Here is a 21,137-nt window from a genome sequence, read left to right on the forward strand (position 1 = left end):
ACCAGGCTCCTCTGTCCATGCGATTCTCCAGGCAAGAACGCTGGAGTGGGTTGCCATTGCCTTCTCCATTTTAAATGGTTACAAACTGTTGATGTTTAATTTTGCTCTTAACATTTGCTTCACTTATTTTAAAATTTTCATTTTTGTTTTATTTAAGCATCTTATTTTTATTAATTTTAATGTATTTTATTAGTTTATTTTTATTGAAGTATAGTTGATTTACAATGTGGTGTTAGTTTCAGGTGTAAGGCAAAGTGATTCAGCTAGCTATACATATAAATATATATATATATTTTTTTTCCCCCAGATTCTTTTTCCTTATGGGCCATTACAAAGTACTAAGTATAGGTCCCTGTGCTATCCCGTAGACCTTTGTTGGTTATCTGTTTTATATATAGTGCCTTAGCACTTTATAATTTACTGTCTTTGTTCTGGCCATCATCTTGTGGGTAAAAAGCTAATAAACTGTGTTATTTGCATGATATCTAATTTGCTTATCATGTCTCCTTAGATTAGTGAATTTAGGCACTTACAAATAAATACTTTATATGAACTTCTTTTAAGTGTCTTTTGTGGATTTGTTCAGCTTGTCAAAAAAATGATTTTATTAGGGTTGTATCAAATGTTAATCTTTCTCCCAAGAAATGTCAAACTCAGATGAACAAACGTGGTAAGAATTTCATATGATGAACATTTTTGCAGAATCAGTCTGATGCATTCTAAATGGTTGTTACTATCAAATGAAATTGCCCTCAAATTTTCTTAGAAGGGGTTAATACAATTTATTTAAATTTACAAGTGTATTTTTATTTTATTCTTACATTTTATTTTTCTAAGCTTTTTGTTTTTATCTTTAGTTTTAAAATGTCTTCTTATTTTAAATTTTTATTAATTTAAATTATGTTTTATTTTAAATCTTTTAATTTTACTTTTTGGGTTGTTAATTTCTTTTTAAAAAATATTATTGTGGTTTTTATTTGCCCACTTTTTTCCTGTGTGTCCTGAATTTTTCTCATCAGTTTTATTTTTTATTTTTTAATTTTTTATTAATTTTTATTAATTTTTTATTTTTATTAATTTTTATTAATTTTATTTTTTATTAATTTAAATTATGTTTTATTTTAAATCTTTTAATTTTACTTTTTGGGTTGTTAATTTCTTTTTAAAATTTTTATTAATTTAAATTTTTATTAATTTTTATTTTTATTAATTTTTATTAATTTAAATTATGTTTTATTTTAAATCTTTTAATTTTACTTTTTGGGTTGTTAATTTCTTTTTAAAAAATATTACTGTGGTTTTTATTTGCCCACTTTTTTCCTGTGTGTCCTGAATTTTTCTCATCAGTTTATAGGCATGTGTGTGCTCAGTCAGTCAGTCGTGTCTGACTCTGTGACCCCATAGACTGTACCCCACCAGACTCATCTGTCCATGGAATTTTCCAGGCAAGAATACTGAAGTGAGTTGCCATTTCCTACTCCAGGGGATCTGCCTGACCTAGGGATCGAACCCATGTCTTCTGCATCTCCTGAATTGGCAAAACAAATTCTTTACCAGTGCGCCATCTGGGAAGCCATCAGTTTATAAGACTTCTTTGTATCACCTACATATTAATCTCCTGTTGGTTTTGACATGGAAGATATCTTTCTTTAATCTGTTATCCCAGCTGCTAACTTTGTATGTCCTTTGGAGAATAGACATTGTTACTTATAATACTGTTCAAGAAAAGGTTTGAAGGTTTTTTGGTAGGAGTGGAATTTTTCTACCTTATGGTCTGAGCTATTTGATCTTACAAAATATCCTCATAAGAAGGTCTTATGAGAAGGATGTGAGTTCCCAATTCTCTGTCTTTTGAGCAGATCACCCTTCCCATGAGCGATTCTTCCTTGAAAGTGTTTTCAGTCCTGATGCAGTGGCCCTAGGGCCTTCCCTGAGGATACTCCTGGAACTCTCAAATGCAGGTGACTCTTCTCTGTCCACCTGCATTCCTGGTTGTCCCTGGGTCACTGCATTTCAGCCGGTACACATCTATTAAACCCTTGCTGTCAGTCAGACTCTGTCCTTGAGGGCCCCAGACTGATGAAGGTGGCAGGCCCAACAGACTGGATAGGAGAGGTGTCAGCTGGATACACTAGCCCCAGGTTAGGGGGAGTTGGCTTGATGTTTTCCACATGAACAGAGCATCCCCACCAATGGCTGACATTCTGCGAGGGCTGCTTTCTCTGAATGGTTTCAATTCGTAGACCATCTTATTCTCTTGCATCAATAACCCTCCCTCCAGCCCCCTCCCTGTTAAAGGAAAAAGAAAGAAGCTGGCACTCAGGACATTTGTGAGTAATGCAGACTTGAAGTTTGAAGGTCTGGGGATGCTGCGGAGGGCTCCATCTGCAGTGCAGGTGGTTTCAGGCTTAGGGCCACTGGGTCATTCCTGCAGCCTCTTCTCTCCTCCTCCTGTCTGACTCTGCACCACACAGCTCCGTCTGCTCTCTGTGGGTCTTGGGCTCTGGGAAGTGTGACTTTCAATGGCACTTTTCTGCCTTTGGAGAGTCCCCAGGCTTGAGGCAGCGGGAAGGGGCTGACAGGACATCAGGGACGTGCAGCTCCCAGCAGTTAGGAGTTAGGGCACTGGTTTGCATCCCACTTGACTCTTTGCTGTGAGTATTTGGATCAACAACTTTAGCTTTCTGAACCTTAGTTTTCAATACTTGAAAATGGGTTTACAGCCCAGCTTTGCAAGGCTGTGATGGGTTTGCAGTGATTTAACGGAAGGACCTGCTGGCACAGGGTCCTGCATGCTGTAGATATTCAGCAGGCATCGGCCTGGCTCTGCCCCTCTGCAGACCTGGTCCTTCAGAGGGTCTATAGGAGCTCATAGAGATCAGCATCTCTGGCTGTGGCTGTTAGTCTTGGTTCTAGCCATTGATCCTGCCTTTAACTGGATAAGAAGGATTACAATCCCCATTTTGCAGATGAGAAAACAGACCAGTTAACAGTGGGTGTGGGATTTCCAGGTCCTGCAAGCCTGGGTCCCTCCAACTGACTGGGTTTTGGTATGGTAGAGACAGTACCCTAGGACCACGAGAGGTTTCCAAGACAAAGCCCCACGCATACTGTGCCTCTGTTACCTGCTTCTGTTCAGCTCCTCCCTGCTGGCATCATACCATTTTTGAGCACCTACTATGTGCCAGGTGATCTGTGTGCATTAATTACCCATAACCTCAGGAGATAGGACCTGTTTTATAGAAGAGGAAAGTAGGATCCAGATAGGTGAGGCCATATGCCCAGGTTTCCATGGCCCCCGTCCATCTGGGTTGGAAGCCAAGCTGGGACTCTGAAGCCAGAGCTCTTATTCACCATGCCAGGAATTGCTGAGCTGAACCCAGGACAGCAATAAGGATAAAGTTGATTCCCATTTGGTGAGTCCTTGGCATATGAACTAGGCATGCCGCCAGTGTTATGCCCGATGTCCGAATCCCCGAGCGGGAAGAGAGAAGGCCTCCAAGACAATGCAACTGGCAAAAAGGGGAAGTTTATTACTGACTCGAGCCAGGGCCCTCTGCCGCATCCAACGCAGTGGTGCAGGTCAGAGAGCCCCGAGCCCAAGCTGTTACACAAATTTATAGGGTGAGCACACGCAGTTGGTAGTTGGTTTAAGCGGATTGGTTACAAGTTTGCAAAGCAATTTCATTGGTCAAAACTTTCACGCGGGCGGGACTTTCCTGGGGGTTGCCGCCCCGTTCCTAATTTCCTAATTGGCAAACAGCAGTCAGTATTAAGTGAAAGCTAATTGGTCCTAATTGGCAAACAGCGGTCAGTGTTAAGCGAAAGCTAATTGGTTGTATCCAGGTGGCCTGATAATCTTACCAAGTAGGAAGGCCTACTCCTAATCTAAGCTGCGTTACTTCTGCTCGCCTCACAGCCAGGTGCTCTGTAGGTTATTACCTCCCTTCATCCTCCAGACAACCCTTTAATAGCATCATTTTCATTTTGCAGCTGAGATGTGAGGCTCAGAGAAGTGAGAGGGACCCCCCGCCCCCCCAGGGTCGAGGTTGCAGAGCTGGGATTCAAACTCAGATGTATATGACCTGGACCCCTGCCTGCCCCACGCTGCCTCCCCTCATCTCCTACTTCCTGAGCTGGGCAGTTGGTCTGGGGGCCTGGGCGGGCAGATGCCTGTTCTGTTTTTCTCACCTTCAAGAATGACCTGGGGAGCCATCCAGACAGGGCCTCAGGTTTCAGCCCAGCTTGGAGGTGCAGCAGGTGTAGGGAGCAACTGAACAGCAAGATGTGAGTGAGACCTTGTCCCAGTGGCCTGCGAACGTCAAGAGGCCACTGCAGGTCATGGAAGCACAACCCGAGCCAATGATGTGGAGGAGCAGAAGGGATTCAGGCACCTCTGGAAGAGGCTGCGGGCTAGATACCGTCATGGGATTCTGAGATCAGGTCTCTTTAGAGGATGAGGACGGGGAACTGATAGCAGCTCACACCAGCTACCTGCTGCACCATGAACTAGACTGCTTACCTTTTAATTCTCATAATTACCCTTGAGCAAGACTTGTCCGTCTGCTGCTCACAGCCAATAGCCTGGTCCAGAACCCCCCAGATGACCACAGGGCTCCAGCCCAACTCGGGCTCCCAGTTCCCATTGCTGCTTCTTCCCATCCATTCTGCTCAGCCCCAAAGGGACCTCTTGAGATGCAGATGCTTGTTGGCCTGCACCCCGCAGGGTCTTCCCATCTTGCTTCCAGGAAAGCCCAGAACTAGCCTTTTCTGAGCCCAGCACCTTGCTCTGGGCTGATCTGCCTTTCTGACCAATCTCTGTCTTCTGGCCTCACTGCCTTCTTCCATGCTAAGCCCCTGGACCTTTGTACCTGTTGGTTCCTCTGCCAGGAATACATTCCTTGTAGGTCTCAATGAGTCCTGTCTTGTGGCCGGACCCTTCTGTCCTCTGCTCACTTTGTTTCCTTTCATTCACTTACTGTCACTATCTCAGATGACCTCTCTCTTTCCTTTAGAATGCAGACTCCATGAGGAGAAGGGCTGTCTTGTCCTCCGATGGATCCCCAGTGTCTACAACACTTCTTGGTTCATAGTAGGTCCTTGATACATATTTGTGGAAGGAACAGGCTTTCCAGTGAGTGGATGATTGCCTCTAGCTTACAGTGAGCAAACCGAGGTCCAATAACAGGCCCAAGGAATGAAGTTTAGAACTGGGATCTAAAGGCAGGTTTCTCGGCTTCCCTAGTGGCTCAGATGGTAAGGAATCTACCTGCATTGTGGGAGAACTGGGTTTGATCCCTGGGTCAGGAAGATTCCCTGGGGAAGGGAATGGGTACCCACTCCAGCATTCTTGCCTGGAGAATTCCATGGACCGAGGAACCTTGGTGGACTACAGTCCATGGGGTTGCAAAGAGTCTGAGATGACTTGAGTGACTGACACTTTCACTTTTCCTTTCCCATAAAATAAGAAGTGATAACAGCACCTGCCTTCTTGCTTCTTAAAATGAGGTCTGGAGGCCAGCACCATCAGCATCCCTGGGGAGCTTTGTCGAAAAGCAGACTCTCAGGCCTCACCTCAGACCTTTAGCATCAACATCTACATCTGAACCCAAGACCCCTGGGCACTTTGTATGCTCATTAGTTTGGGAAGCCCTGGCTGACCTCGTAGAGTGGTTTTTTTAAAAATCACATGAGTTCATACCAGGTGAACCACCGTAAAGTGTTAAGCCAACAGCACACATCGAGGAGTGGAAGTGCCTCTGTTTTAAATAAGCAACTCCAGGTGATTCTTTTTTTTTTTTTTAATTTTCAATAAGCATAATAAATATCTTCAAAGAGATGGGCTATTTGGTAGTAACTGATGAAATAACCACTTCCCAGGTAGCTCAGTAGGAAGGAATCCACCTGCAATGCAGGAGACACAAGAGGTGTCAGTTCAATCCCTAGGTCAGGAAGATCCCCCGGAGAAGGAAATGGCAACCCACTCCAGCGTTCCTGTCTGGAGAATTCCATGGGCAGAGGAGCCTGGTGGGCTACAGTCCAAAGGGGGTCACAAAGACTCGGACATGACTGAGCAACTGAGCACGCATGCAGTAAAATAAGCAGTTATTTTTAAAAGACTAATTGGAGATACAGGGTCTCACAGGAAAATGCATACAGCCCCAGGGAATTCTGATGGATTTGATTCTAAGGATCACCACTGGCTGGGAAACAGCAGATGTGGGTATGAGCCCTGGTTCCACTACCAGCTTCCATCTCCCTACCTCTCCAGCAGGTGGAAACCAATGTCTGAGAAGGATTCAAGCAGGAGCTGGGCCAGGGTACTTCCCCACTTCCCCAAGTCCAGGTGGTGGCAAGAGAATCACTCAGAGAGAGCCTGGAGGGGACCTGAAGGACGGGGAAACAGTTCAAACTCTGATTGAACACATAAGTACTGATCTGCTCCATGTCATGGAGATGAGGGGAGAAGAGCACGGGATGAAGGGAAATTGAATGAGATGCAGAAGGGCGGGGTCAGTCCTGGGACAACCTATACTGCCACTGTCTGGCTAATTTCCTATCTCTGTCAAGGTCAAATGAACATTGAAGGAGACTAACCTTAGCACAGCATAGGAAACCTAGCAAGGCCTTAGCAAGGGGACCTCTTACTCTGTGTGGAGGATTAAAGGAGGCATTGGGATACACTGGCAGTGGGAAGGCAGTGTGGCCTTGAGGTGAAGCCTTCAGGTTCTGCAGCCACACTGCCCGGGTCAGACTATCCAGCCAAATACCTCTTAGTAAGTCACTTACCTCTTAGTAAGTGACCTTGAGCAAGTGGCAGCATTGCTCTGGACCTCAGTTTCCTCTTTTCTGAAGCAGATACAATCATTGTACCTAAATGAACCTTGCAGCATCTCTACCTGGAGGGGGTAGCAGCTATAAAAAAGGACGAGGCAGTGATGTACAGCATTCGCCAGGATACTTTAAGTGAGCAAAGCAAGGTGCTGAAGAGTCTGTGCAGAGCACTGTGGTTTATCCTTCCCTCCTGGAGCTCACCTTTCAGTGGTGGGAAAGGGATAACAAAAACTCAAACCAACCCGTCACATGTCAGATGGATAAGTGCCAAAGAAGAACAAAGCAGGCTGAGACAGGGATGTGTGATGGGTGTGACTTCAGGCCAGGTGGTCAGGGAGGTCTCATGGGGAAGGACGTGCCAGTCGAGACCCCAAGGGGGTGAGCCCTGTGGATGAATGTGGGGAGGGCACTCCAGGCAGAGGGAAGGGCAAGCGAGTGCAAAGGCCCTGAGTTGGGAGTGGTCTTGGCGTGTCTGAGGGACAGCAAGGATGAGCCCAGCATGGCTGGAGCAGGGCAAGTGGCAATTGGGAGGGAGGGGAATTGGTGTTGGCGTAGACTGATTTCTGATAGATTCTATATGGGATAGGACACAAGGAGAAGGGGCAGGGTGACTCCAAGATGTTTGACCATGAGTGGGGTAGCCATTGACCCAGATGGACAGGAGGGGCAGTTTGGGGTGGGCAGAGGGAGGAAAAGTATTTAAAGTTTCCATTTTGGATGTGTGCCTATTATTACTATATTCTGAGGGTTCTACCCGTTAAACCCTTGGTGTCGTGTGCTGACACTGTAGCAAGGATTTGCTCTCTGCTTCTTGCCCAAGCTCCCTCCCTGCCAGCAACTTATACCCAGTGAGTCCCCTACATACAAACACGTTCTGTTCCCAGAGTGCATTCTTAAGCCCAATTTGTTTGTAATTCCAACAAAGTTAGCTGAGGTACCCAACTAACATAATTGGCTATATAGTACTGTACTATAATAGGTTTATTATCCTTTTCACACACATAATACATAAAAGCAAACTCACACACACACAAACCCATTTTTAATCTTCCAGTGCAGTACCTTGAAAAGCACAGGAGTACAGTACTACATCTGGCACACAGGCGCTGGCATCAGGTGAAGAGGCAAGAAGAGTTACTGATTGGAGTAGGGAGAGGAGCTGGGAGATGGTAGAGCTGAAGGGTCATCAGCCATAGGAGATGGGGGCAAGCTGCAGTTTCCCTCACGCCTGACGTTGATGGCACAGGCTCTGGTTCATTGCTGGATTCAATCCTCTTGCCCCTCTTGAAAAACTGATCCAGTGACATCTGGATAGTAGCTTTTTCCCTCGTCATAGATGACACAGTAGCACTGCATTGCATTCTGAACGGCTGCTGCAAACCTCATAGACCCTTTCTACATTCAGGTCCTGTTTCTCAAAAATGAACAGCCTTTTCAAATAAAGAACATCCCCTTGCCATCTCCTACATTGTGAGCCTTCCCGGCTCTTCAGTTACTTCTTCCTCCCCTTGTCTCTCTTCATCCTTTCTCTGGACACACGGGCATCTTTGAAAGTTCGTAGCCTGAAGGTTCAAATGTAGGGGATTTCCTATACTGTCATAAACTCACCTTTCTTAGGAAACCTTTCTTCTGACACAGACCAGTCCTGCTCCAGTTCCCACATCTGCCTTTCCAGAAAACCATCCCTGATGAACTGCAGTCTGAACCCAGCTCCTGGCTGCCTGGGTCCTTCATTTAGCTCTTAGCTCTGCTGAGCAGACATCATCAGCTTTCTTGGCAATGTATGGACCAAGTTCCCAAGGACTGCAGCCTCCCTGAAAACAGCTTTTGAGAACTTTTATTAAGCCATCATTCATTCATTCATTTAAGAAATAGCAGGCACCTGCAGTGTGCAAGATTGTGGAAATTTGAGAGAGAATGAGCCAAGCTGAACCCCCAGCTCTCAAGGGAGCCCCTTGGGGTGCTTCCCATGTACCTCCCATCAATCAAGTACTAAAACAGTGCTCATTTATCTGCCATGAGCTGGGCTAAGTACTCGGCATGGATGAGCTCACAAGTGCTGGGAGGTGGTTGCTAATATTGTCCACATTTTGCAAAAGAGGAGACTCGGGTTCAGAATAGTGAAGCCACTTGCTTAAGATCACACAGCCAGAAAATAGGCGTTTGTCATGCTGGAAGCTGAGACAGTGTCCCCACACACCGCTCCCCCCTCCCCGCCCGCCCCCCCATCTCTCCAATCAGGAGTCATCACTAGGGCCCATGCCTTGCTGGGGATGGTGAAATCTGCTCCCAAGGCAGGAATGTGCCTGGAGGTCCTCTGAGCCAGCCTCCAGTGGCAAAGACTGCCTCCCATATGTGGCGATCTGAGCAGGCAGCTGGGAGCCCAGATGTTGTTTATTTCCTCTGGTCATCGGTGACATGCATCTTCCACTGCCAGGCGGGGATAGGAGAATGCACCGTCCAGCACTCTCTGTGTGTGGGCCCCCCCACACACACACATGGTTCTGGATCCTTCTCAAGAGTCTGGCCCACCTCAGGTTGCCCTGCCTTGGGATAGGGGATGGTGGTCTCTTCTTCTTCTCCAATCTCCTCTCCCCCCAGGGAGTCCTTCAGGACAGCTGTGTTAAATCCTGTAGTCCACCATGACACACACTGTTCTCATGCAAGACACACTTCCCTGGGCACACCCCAAATGTGAAGAAACTCTACCTCAAAAATGTTGACATCAAATTAAAAGTTCTGCGCTGATTGCCAAAGCAAGTCTGAGATCACAAACACCAACGGAGGCATGGCAGGTGGTGATAGCCACGTTACTGAGACCCTCGTTGACTGTCAGGCCTGCTCGGGTCCTCAGGGTTCTCTCAGGTTGGTCAGTGTGATCCCTATTTTACAGGTGGGAAAACTGAAGCACAGGGCGGAAGGCACTAGTTCAAGGGCACATGAGCAACGATAAGGGGCAGAGCTGCTTGAACCCATGCAGTGTGGCTCTTAACCCTGCTCCACTTTAAAGTAGGAACCTGTTAGCAGTGCAGATTCTCAAGCCCTACCCGGACTTACTGAATCAGCAACTGAGGGGAAGGCTCAGCAATCAGTGATTTAACCAGCCTTCTAGGTGAATTTGATGCATGCCCAAGTTTGGGAATCCCTACTCTGCACTGCCTTCTAATGTGGGTGAATGAAGCAGCTGTAAGACAAACAGCTGCCCAAGGATGATAAGACATGGCGGTTGACCTTTGCCCTCAGTGTCAGGGATAACAACTGGGAGTGGTGGGGACCTTGGCAAACCAGAGAGCATAGGCCCCCTCTGTGGAATTCCAGCCAAGCATTGCCCTGCGGGAATGCAGGCCTGGCGTGTTGGCAAGTATTCATACCTTTTCCAGCTTCTTACGTGAAGTCTGATTTTTTAACTGTTAGTGAATTAGTTTTTTGGTTTTTTTTTTTCTGGTTTTTTTTTTTTTTTTTGCATGTATAGTGAAGTTCTTGGCTTGGGTACTGAGGATTTGTCAATTTCAGGCTCACTGTGGGCTGCCAAGGAGATCGGGCTGCCTGAGAGACCAGGTAATTTTCAGGATCCTAGATGTCGCCCTGTGCCTTCTGACCCCCTCAAGGAAAGGTGGGCGGGAGGCACGATAATGCAGAGATGACTCTGGATCCACTCAGATACCTAAATGAAAAAATATAGCGATCACTTGCAAACACTGAATCATTGACTCCCATCGAAACAAGGGGCTTGCGGTCATTCTCAGGATGTGGGTGACCCTGAGATTGGAAACCCTCATTTCAAAGGACACAGGTCATTCCATGATCCCAACAGAAAGAATAAACTGCCCTCCTCCCAAGACCAAAGCTGCCTCCTCTGTCTCTGCCCTGAGCCCTTCACCATCCCAAGGGAGAAAGGCTCTATGCTAAGACTTTTCCATGTATAATATCATCTGCTTTCATCACATCTGCAAGTTAAGTACCACCCCCTTTCACAGCTAGAATGACTGAGGCCCAGAGAGTTGAAGTACTTTTCCCATGATCGCACAAGCTGCCACCACATTTTGTAACCACTGAGTCCCTAGCACTGGACCTCACAGAGAGTAGGGGCTCACTAGCTATCTGTTGAATGAATGGTTGGATGGATGAATGGATTACTGAACCTTGGTCTAATGCACGTGCTCAGAGTTGTTATAAGCCTGTATCCCTTAGTGAACTACCAACCCCAATGTGATAAAAGTCTACTGTCATTCTCTATAAGATGGACATCCAAATTTCAACTTATCTCCTGGCTGCTTGAGGAAAGACAAAGTGACTCTGATGTCATTCCAAGCCCCTCTGGATGCTGGAGCAACACAAGATCATCCTTTTGGGGCCATTGGTACTTTAACTGCGGGAGGATGGTCTTGATGAGGGGAAATACTTACTAAGAGAAATCACATGGGGTGTCATCCCCTGTGATGCCCCCAAGAAAACTCAGGGAGGTGGCAATCAGAGCTCAAATACTGATACTTCAATGAGAAATATGCCTCAGAGGGGAGAGAGGGCAGCAATGAAGGCCAGCATCCAGTTGAGGTACAGAAGGAGCCAGGGGTTTTCAGAGCAGGTGCCCTAGAACCCCAGGGCCCCTTGGTGTGCCATGTGGTCAGGCTGAGTGGGCAGAGCTTCAGGCCCTCAGCCTTGCAAAAGCCAAGCTGCCCCACCATGACCTGTTGGGCTCCACCTACCTGATGACCTGCATCATTCTGACTGTAATTTGACATGAAGAGAACTACCTCAAGTTAACTAGCAACTTTCTTTGGGACTATGGAGTGACCCAAGTCTTTGGGGACTAGAAAGATGAAGTTAGAAGATGATCAGAAACTCTGACCATCTGGGCCCCATGAGGTTTCTCTCTCTCTCTCTCTGCATCTGATTTCCCTCTGTGTGTGTGTGTGTGCTTCTGTGTAGTCAGGCGTCTTTGTCTGCAAGAGACAGAAAACCATACTCAAAATGGTTTTAGAAGAGAAGAGACTTTATGGACCCTCCCAGGAGTAGATCAGATGCACAGGCAATCTCTTGTGTGGCCTCCATTCTTGGGGCCCTCTCCCCTCATGCGTTGTCCACCAACTCTGATCTACATCTTCTCAAATCAAATAGAGTGTAAACACATGCGCGCGCACATGCACGCGCGCGCACACACACACACACACACACAATCCTAAGACTAGGTTCTGTCGAAACTTGCGCCTATGTCCTGACCAATCACTGCAGTCAAGGGGACCTGATGCTGATTGCTCAAGCCCACGTTAGATGCATCTGGACAGAGGTGGTACCACATGAACCTCAAAGTCAGAGATGGGTCTTTGCTAGAAAAGAGTGCTAGTGCCCACCAAAGCTTCTCACACTTGTACATTGGAACAGGTCACCCTGCTGCTGCTGCTGCTGCTGCTAAGTCACTTCAGCCTGCCCTCCTGCAAATGTCCTTCGGTCAAGAGGCCATCCTAAACCATGGTCTGTCCGCACACAGTCAAAATTCTCTAGAGAGGTGGTCTAATGGTCCCAGCCTGGATGACCTGACAGGCCTTGGTACAGCCTGTCCACCACTGGCTAGGGGAAAGGGTAAAGCTGAACAAGCATAGTTGTCAGGTCTGGTTCTCAGGGAAAGGAGATTGTGAGTAAGAAAAGACACACACAAAATGCCAATTATGTCTATTTTGGTCTTGTTTAAATGTACATTCCTTGGCCTAGAGGCTTTACAAGCCTCCCTGGAGATTCTTATGCATAGTCAAGTTGAGGAGCCATCAAGTCTGGATCTTTCTAAAGCAACATGGTACAAACTCTAGCTGTCATCACTTATTATTCATAAAATTATCACTCAAGTCTCTACATCTGTAACCGTGGGGAAATGGGAGGAACAGCATTGCCCTTTCTAATGAGTTATAGAGATGTGATGAAAGCTGGAGTGAGGCCATCAGATTACAAAAGTCAGGGGTGTCATTACAACAGCAAGGCACTAGAGGGCACCCTACCAACTGCAGCAAGAGGCAGAGCCAACCGCTCTTCAAAGACCTGGTGATGAAGGCAGTTGAGATCCATCACCTGTCAACACACATGCATGCCTGCACACACACTGACACCCTCCCAGGTCAGGGGCGAGTCCTTATTGGGTTTTTTTTTTTTCTGCAGCATGTTGAAATCTCACTCTACAAATACTGCAGTAGCTCTAACTGGAATTTCTTTGCTATTTGGCTGCCTGACCTTAGGGAAGGCTCTACCTTCTCTGGCCTCTGGGTTCCCAGTGAAGCTGCAGGGGTTGGGCTGCGTGATCCCTAAACTCTTCTGAGAGAAAACGGTTAGTAAGGGTTTCGCTTTGTCACCATCTGCGTTGCTATTACAGTCACTTCTGTGGGCTGCAACCCTCCCAACCAGGCTGTAAGGTCCCAGAACAGCAGGGCCACGTGTTGCTCATGCCTGCAGCCCCAGGCTCTGCCTGTCACAGAGACAGCCCTGAGTAAATGCGCCGAGTGGCGGTGTGGTGCTGACTGATATGGGTCCCTGCACCACTGATGCTGAGGGATGCTGGGTATGTCATTTCACCTCTTTGGGCCTCTGTTTCTTAAGTTGCAAAATGGGTAGCATCACCCACGCCTGTGTCAGGCTGCGTCTCTGACCACAAACTCAGTTTTTGGGACATACCCTTCTGTTTCTCTGTCATTGAACATAATTTCTAATCTGAGTCCTATTCTGCCAAGTGGTAGAGACCACCTCAAGCCAATAGAGGGTCTCTTTGCCCTTTGTTGGTGGGGTCACATCTCAGGGGCAGTGGGCTTACATAGTGCCAAGGTAACTAGTTTATTAAACAAGCTGAACTTGGTGAGGTATAAACATGCAACAGTTTCATGTTTCCTTAATCTCTGCCTCTATGAAGCTGCCTGGCCCTTTCTTGTCCCTTAATGACACCTGGTTAATTTCTGACTCTCCCCAGCTCCCGCCTACCCGCAATGGTCTACCCTACTGCCTCTTGCTGGGGCGCCTGCCAGAAACCAGCCTTCTTGGGTGAGGCTTCTTGAGCCTGACTACTCCTGGGGAGACTTGCCACTGAGAACCCCTCATGCAGGCCATAAAGGATATGCAATTTCTTCTGCTGCCTTCCTGCTCAGCTTGGCCCCTTCCCTCTCCTGGTCTCTTTTCTGTGCTCAAAGCAGTGTTGGAAGGAGCAGACCTGTGGGGCCGCCACGCAAGCTAACATCCAACCGGGGTGTGAGGTGCTGGTCACCCCCTTTATGCAGGCAACAGTCTCTGTGAGGGGTACCCTTGCATCTTCTCTCACTTGGTTTTGGGGTTTGGGAAGTGAGAGGAAACCACAGCAACCCCCTCTTGCCCAAGTTGACAGCTCCTAACTCTCCTAAGTCCTCCTGTCTTGGTGTCAGCATGATCAGAGGTAGTCGGACGGCAGAGACTCCCTATAAACCCTGGAGGAGCTTTCTTTCTAGGGTATTTCTCACCTTTTCCTCCCCAGCTTTGGTTGCCACTTCTGGAACAAAAAGTTCCTTCCCTTCACTTGCTGTACTTGAGGATGTTGGGAGCCCTTGATAACGGCGTCAGTGAGGAATGGGGTATTGTTCAGAAAGGCAGCAGGGAGACGAGGGTCTTCTCCCACACCCTCATGCATGTGCACCACAAACACACTCAAAAATACACACTGCATTAGTGAAGATTAAATATGTCAATGAGTGACCGAACTTTTCATCTTATTTCTACAACATCTTTAACACATGGTCTATACCTCATGATCCAAAAAAGATGTTTGTGCTCCAGCCCTCGTGTTCACATTCCACCCAACGGGAAGGATCAGGGGATGACAAAGGGCATGCCCCTGCCCTTTAAGCTTTCTAGAAGTTGCACACACACTGCTTTACCTTATAACCTACTAGCCAGGTTTTGGTCACATGACCAAAGTCACATGATCTAGTTGCATGGGAAGTGTAGTCACTTGGATGGCCACGTGCTCAATTACTGTTCTATCCCAATAAGACAGTCTGAGCTGCTGACACATGTGGTTTCACTCTCTCTCTCTCCCTTTCCCCACCCTCCACCCTGGTCTGGCTGGCAGTGGGCACTGGTCTGGGGGGCAACTGCACAGGCTGTGTTATCTGCTCAGAGGAGAACGGCTGCTCAACCTGCCAGCAGAGGCTCTTCCTGTTCATCCGCCGGGAAGGCATCCGCCAGTACGGCAAGTGTGTGCACGACTGTCCACCCGGCTACTTCGGCGTCCGTGGCCAGGAAGTCAACAGGTGCAAAAGTATGTGGCCCCTCCCTTATCTTATGCTAGCACTGCGCTCCTGCACATTTCTGGTCCACATCCCGCCTCTCGCCTAACACAGCAGCCCCTGGGAAAGTAGTGTATGCCTGAGCCCAGACTCAGATATATGCTTGCCTCAGGCTGGCTCTGAAGCCCTAAGCAAGTCAGTGTCCTCTCTGAGCTCAACCCTAACAGGGCAGGGAACTTCCACCTCTACACTAGTTTGTTCTGTGGCCTTTGGCATGCTGCTCACTCTCCCTGGGCCTAGCTCAATGGGAAAAGGAGTCCTAACTCCTAACTTTGGTTTTCAGTGTGAGCTGGGCAAATCATGACCATCTTTGAGCTTTGGTGGAAATGGAGTAGGGAGTCCTTGCTCCCAGCCCAGATTCACTGTGTGACTTCAGGCAAGGTATTTACTCTCTCTGAGCCTCAGCTCAAATGATAAAGAGAATCAAAATAACCATGTTACCTTGGACATGACACCTGCCCCCACTGAGCCTCAGTTCAAATGAGAAAAGGAGATCTGAAATGCAGCCCCGTTTGTGGACAAGTCTGGGCTTCAAATGAGATGTTAGTCACTCAATCGTGTCTGCCTCTTTGTGACCCCATGGATTGGAGCCCACCAGTTTCCTCTGTCCATAGAATTTTCCAGGCAAGAAAACTGGAGTGGGTTGCCATTCCCTTCTCCAGAGACACGCAGAATCTGGACCCCAGTACTACAGAGCTTGGGTCACTCAGAGGCCCTCCCCAGTCCTGGGCAGTCCCAGAGGGTCCCATCCCCAGGCATCTCCCCTCACCAGGGCTGGTCCTGGCTGTATTACAGAATGTGGAGCCACATGTGAAAGCTGCTTCAGCCAGGACTTCTGCATCCAGTGCAAGAGGCGGTTTTACCTGTACAAGGGAAAGTGTCTGCCCACCTGCCCGCCAGGCACCGCAGCCCAGCAGAGCACACGGGAGTGCCAGGGTGAGTGGGGGCATCCTTGCCCTGCCCTGCCCTGCCCCCTCCCTCCTTGGAGCAGGGGCTGGTGAGGGGTGTCAGGAGACCTGGAAGAAACCATAGCAGAATGTCACGTGATGATGGGAAACCCAATGCCATGTCAGGGACACATAGGAACCCTTCAATACACTACACCCATCATAGGCACCGTTGTGATGATTACTATTACTACCAACATCTACATCATTATTATTGCCAAGGGCAGCTGCAGAGCACAGAAGAAGAGCACTGATTTTGGAATAAGACCTGGGTTCAAATGCTATCTCTGAAAATCACCCATTAGTGATCTTGAGCAAGTCAGTTAAGCTCTCTGTCCTTCAGTTTCTCCAAATGTTAAAAAAAATTACAATAGAACATAAAATCTACTTCACGGAGAGGGTTGTTGTAATGGGTGAATTAATTAATACACTTTAAAGTACTTAATACAGTAGCTGGTACAGTAAGTGCTCAATATATGTCATTATTATTACCTGTCATACTAGTTGTCATGACTGCTCTGTTTTCCCCCAACTCCTTTTCAGATTCCCGTGTGAGCACTGCTTCTGTGATCTGTCCTTTAATGAAGCTGTTCCCCAGCGTTCTCACCTGAATCACATATCTCTGCCCACACAGTCTCTCTGGGCTCATGTTCACGGTCATTCCAAACACTGATGGCTCCTAACTCGCTCTCCTCAGCTTCATTTTCTCACGGGCAGCAGACTCACATCTTCACCTGCCCTGTGGATGCATTCTTCCCTCCCTGCCCATCCCCAGCCTGGTGCTTCTTCTGGGCTTCCTCCTTCAATGACCTGCTTCACCACCCACAGGCTGGCCATCCTGGAAGCATGGGCATCACTGCGGACTCTTGCCTGTCATCCTACATCCAATCCAATCTTGTTCATCCACTCGGGAAATATTTGCTAGAGTATCTTCTATGCTCCAGGCACTTTCCAAGTCATTGAGGACATATTAGTGAACAAAACAGAAAAAGTTTCTGCCCTTATAGACTTGACATTTTACTGTGGAGACAGAAGATGCACAAGAATAAATACAGATGTTAGGTGGTTAAAAAAAAACTTTGGGGGAAATGAAGCGGAATAAAGCTTCCAAACTTGCCCCAGCCTTCCTTTCCCTTTTCCCCCACCCTACACCCAAACATCGCTTTCTCTCCCCACCCTCTGCCCATTGCTATGATCTTGGCCACAGCCTCTTGCCCATATGCCTGCCTCCAGTCTCACTGTCTGCAGCCCACACTGTCTCTCGTTCCAGAAGCCAGAGTGATGATCTGAGAATGACAATCCGATCAGGTTTCTCTTCTGCTCAAGGCCCCTCAGTGGCTCCCACTGTTCCCCAAGCTGTGGGCAATGTAGCCCCCATCTGCCACCTCTCCGACTCTATCAGGTTTTTCCTCCTCCATTTGAGTCTGTGCCCCAGCTTCCCCATGGAGGGCAGAGTCATCCGGGGATTTCGCTTGGGGTATTTCTTTCAACTATGGGCTTTTCTGGGGGCTTCCCTAGTGGCTCAGAGGTTAAAGCATCTGCAATGTGGGAGACCTGGGTTCGATTCCTGGGTCAAGAAGATCCCCTGGAGAAGGAAATGGCAACCCACTCCAGTATTCCTGCCTGGAGAATCCCATGGAGGGAGGAGCCTGGTAGGCTATAATCCACAGGGTCGCAAAGAGTCGGACACGGACACGACGACTGAGCGACTTCACTTTCACTTTCATATGGTAAAGAATCTGCCTGCAATGCAGGAGACCAGGGTTCGATCCCTGGGTCAAGAAGATCCCCTGGAGAAGGGAATGGCAACCCACTCCAGTTTCCTTGCCTGGAGAATGGACAGAGGAGACTGGCGGGCTACAGTCATGGGGTCACAAAGAGACACGACTGAGCGACTTAACACTTTCACTTTCATTTCTTTCAACTGGAGCACTTGTCCTTCCTGCTCCTCCCTGAATCTGGCTGACCTCCCCATGCCCACTTCAAGACTCAGATCAGGAGTCTCCTTCTCTAGGAAGCCCACCTGGTGGCTCAGGACGGGGCCTCCTGATCTCCTAGTGCTGCTGGAGCGTCCCTGTCTGTACAAGCGCCCTGCCTTCCAGCCCCACTGCTGAAGACGGTGAGCTCTGGGAGGCAGACGCGGGGCTGTCCCTTCCCGGCCTCACCTGGGCACCCGCACGGCAGGAGGCACACGGCAGGTGCTCAGACCGTGCTTCCAGATGAATGCATCTGTGAAGGACCGTCGTTCCAGGGTCTGGAGACCTGGGTGCTGGGCCCTGCTGGATCGTAAACACCTGTGGTTCTGCTGTGCAAGCACCTCTTTCCCCTAATTGTTGTTCAGTCGCTCAGTCGTGTCCGACTCTTTTCTGACCCCATGGACTGCAGCACTCCAGGCTTCCCTGTCCTTCCCCATCTCCTGGAGCTTGCTCAAACTCTGTCCATTGAGTCAGTGTTGCCATCCAACCATCTCATCCTCTGTTGCCCCCTTCTTCTCCTGCCCTCCATCTTTCCCAGTATCCAGGTCTTTTCCAATGAGTCTGCTCTTCGCATAAGATGGCCAAAGGATTGGAGCTTCGGCTTACCCCTTACCTGCTCTAGGCCTCCGTGTCCTAATCTGCAAAGCGGAGGTATTAAGAATTGCCCTATTCTCTGCCTACCTTTCTAGGACTCTTAAAAGAACCAAATGTGAAAGAATACTATATATTATATATTCATATATTAAAAAAAAATCACTCCCTACCTTTTCTGTCCATGACCTCATTTTTCCTCACAACAGCACAGCATAACTCCCACCTCCTAAAGCTTATCAGAGGCACATGATCAGGTTCAGAAACCAGGTCTTGGCCCTGAGGGCCTCCCAGCCAACCGTGCAGCCTGTCTCCTGTCCCTGCCGTCCTGAACCTTCACTCTGCCCATCACTACAGCATCCTCGTGCCCCACACAGGATGGCCAGGTCTCCAGGGCTGTGCACAGCTACCTGGGATGCGCTTCTTTCCGCTGCCAGCTGATGAGTCTGCTCTTCCTCTGGCTCCTACGTCACCTCCTCAGGGAAGCCTTCCCCTTTAAAGCCACACAGTCGGTCACTCGGGCTTCCGGCTCGCCACAGCCTGTGTTGGCATTAGTACCGCTCTCATCCCAGGATCTCAGAAGTAGCTGTTTAAACGTTCCCCCTTGGCTCCTTAATGATAGCCTGGGACTCTTACACGTGGAGATGGTGTCTTCAGGGAGCTGAACCCCTCAGACCCTGCACTTGATCTGAGGGGCACTCACTGCCAACTGACCCCATCTGTCTGTCTGTCTCCCCCTCCACCCCCCCAGAGGAGTGTGAGCTGAGCCCCTGGGGCAGCTGGAGCCCTTGTACGCACAACGGGAAGACCTGCGGCTCGGCCTGGGGCCTGGAGACCCGCGTGCGCGAGGCCGGCCGGGCCGGGCGGGAGGAGGCAGCCACCTGCCAGGTGCTGTCTGAGTCAAGGAAATGCCCCATCCGGAGGCCCTGCCCAGGAGGTGAGCACCAGGGTGAGCATGGTGGGCAACAGGCAGGGCGTAGTGACTGCAGCACCCAGACCCCACAAAGCGCCCCTGTAAGGCTGCCTGAGGGCTTCGCTAGTGGCTCAGACGGTAAAGAATCCACCTGCGATGCAGGAGACCTGGGTTCAGTCCCTGGGTTGGGAAGACCGCCTGAAGCCCATGCCAGTATTCTTGCCTGGAGAATCCCCATGGACAGAGGAGCCTGGTGAGCTACAGTCTATGGGGTCACAAAGAGTCAGAGGCAACTGAGTGACCCAGCACAGCCCAGCACAAGGTTGCCCGAAGGCCCCCACTAGCCCCACCTTCCTGTGTGTTGAGCATTGCCCTCCCCAGTGTCCCCCTGCCAGGGTCAGCCTCAGACCCCTTGGGAAGATCAAGCTTGTCCTTTCCAGCAGGGGTTTGAGACCCCTTCAGACTGATATCTCCTATAATAAAGGACTTGGGACACCCCCTTGACACTCTGAAACAAAGTCATGGATAATGTGACCCACTTGCACTGGTCATTAAAAAAGAAAAATCAGTGTAGTACCTAACTGGGCTTCCCAGGTGGCGCTCATGCTAAAGAACACGACTGGCAATGCAGGAGATGTAAGAGATGAGAGTTTGATCCCTGGGTCGGGAAGATCCCCTGGAGGCGGGCATGGCAACCCATTCCAGTATTCTTGCCTGGAGAATCCCAAGGACAGAGGAGCCTGGTGGGCTATGATCCTTAGGGTTACAAAGAGTCGGACATGACTGAGGGACTTAGCAGGCACCCACGCATAGTGCCTAACTATAAGGAAAAACAAATTTCATTATGGCCGTGCTTGGGTGCCACACACCAGAGAGTACTGACTGAAGTCGCCTCACAGCAAAGGCGGTAGCCGTCCACAGTCAGGGCCTCAGGCACACCATGTTGCCATCAGAGATGCAGTTTCCCAAATGGCTACCAGTTCTCTGTAAAGTCCAACAGAGCTGCTTCACCTCCTGATTGACAGCACACTGGTGGCCCTAGAATAGTCAGCAGTGGGACAGGTGTTCCACAGCACTTGGCATTCACTCACACACGAGACAGAGTTCGGCTCTGAGCGAGCTGATTCCTCGCTCTGTGAGGCTGGGGCAGCCGTTAGGGAACTGGACAGGATGAACCTTCTTCCTGGGGGACTGTCCCACGTATGGTGGGCAGTTGGGGACAGGGGATGAGTTTGAGATAGGACCAGAGAAACTAAGAGACCCCAGACCTAGGGAAGCACCCAGCAGCTCCTGTAGAAGCGTGTGGGGCCAGTGATGCAAGAAGATAGCCTGGCTGTGCAGACACTTTTAAACCAGAAATTTAGGGCTGTCCTTGGTCCCACCAGATTCCCTGATAGCTCAGTTGGCAAAGAATCAGCCTGCAATGCAGGAGACCCCAGTTCGAGTCCTGGGTTGGGAAGATCCGCTGGAGGAGGGATAGGCTATCCACTCCAGTATTCTTGGGCTTCCCTGGTGGCTCAGCTGGTAAAGAAACCACCTGCAATGCAGGAGACCTGGGTTCTATCCCTGGGTTGGGAAGATCCCC

General features: G+C 49.0%; 1 protein-coding gene across 1 annotated transcript in view; it reads left to right on the plus strand.

The window, feature by feature from the left end:
- RSPO4 (R-spondin 4) overlaps positions 1 to 21,137 on the plus strand; it is a 32,381-nt gene that overhangs the window by 10,058 nt on the left and 1,186 nt on the right. The window contains exons 2-4 of the mRNA XM_061125680.1: positions 14,909 to 15,097; positions 15,921 to 16,061; positions 19,391 to 19,576. Coding sequence (XP_060981663.1) covers positions 14,909 to 15,097; positions 15,921 to 16,061; positions 19,391 to 19,576 — 516 coding nt within the window. The remainder of the gene's footprint in view (positions 1 to 14,908; positions 15,098 to 15,920; positions 16,062 to 19,390; positions 19,577 to 21,137) is intronic.

Source organism: Dama dama, chromosome 23 (genome assembly GCF_033118175.1).
Source record: "Dama dama isolate Ldn47 chromosome 23, ASM3311817v1, whole genome shotgun sequence".
NCBI classification, from domain to species: domain Eukaryota; kingdom Metazoa; phylum Chordata; class Mammalia; order Artiodactyla; family Cervidae; genus Dama; species Dama dama.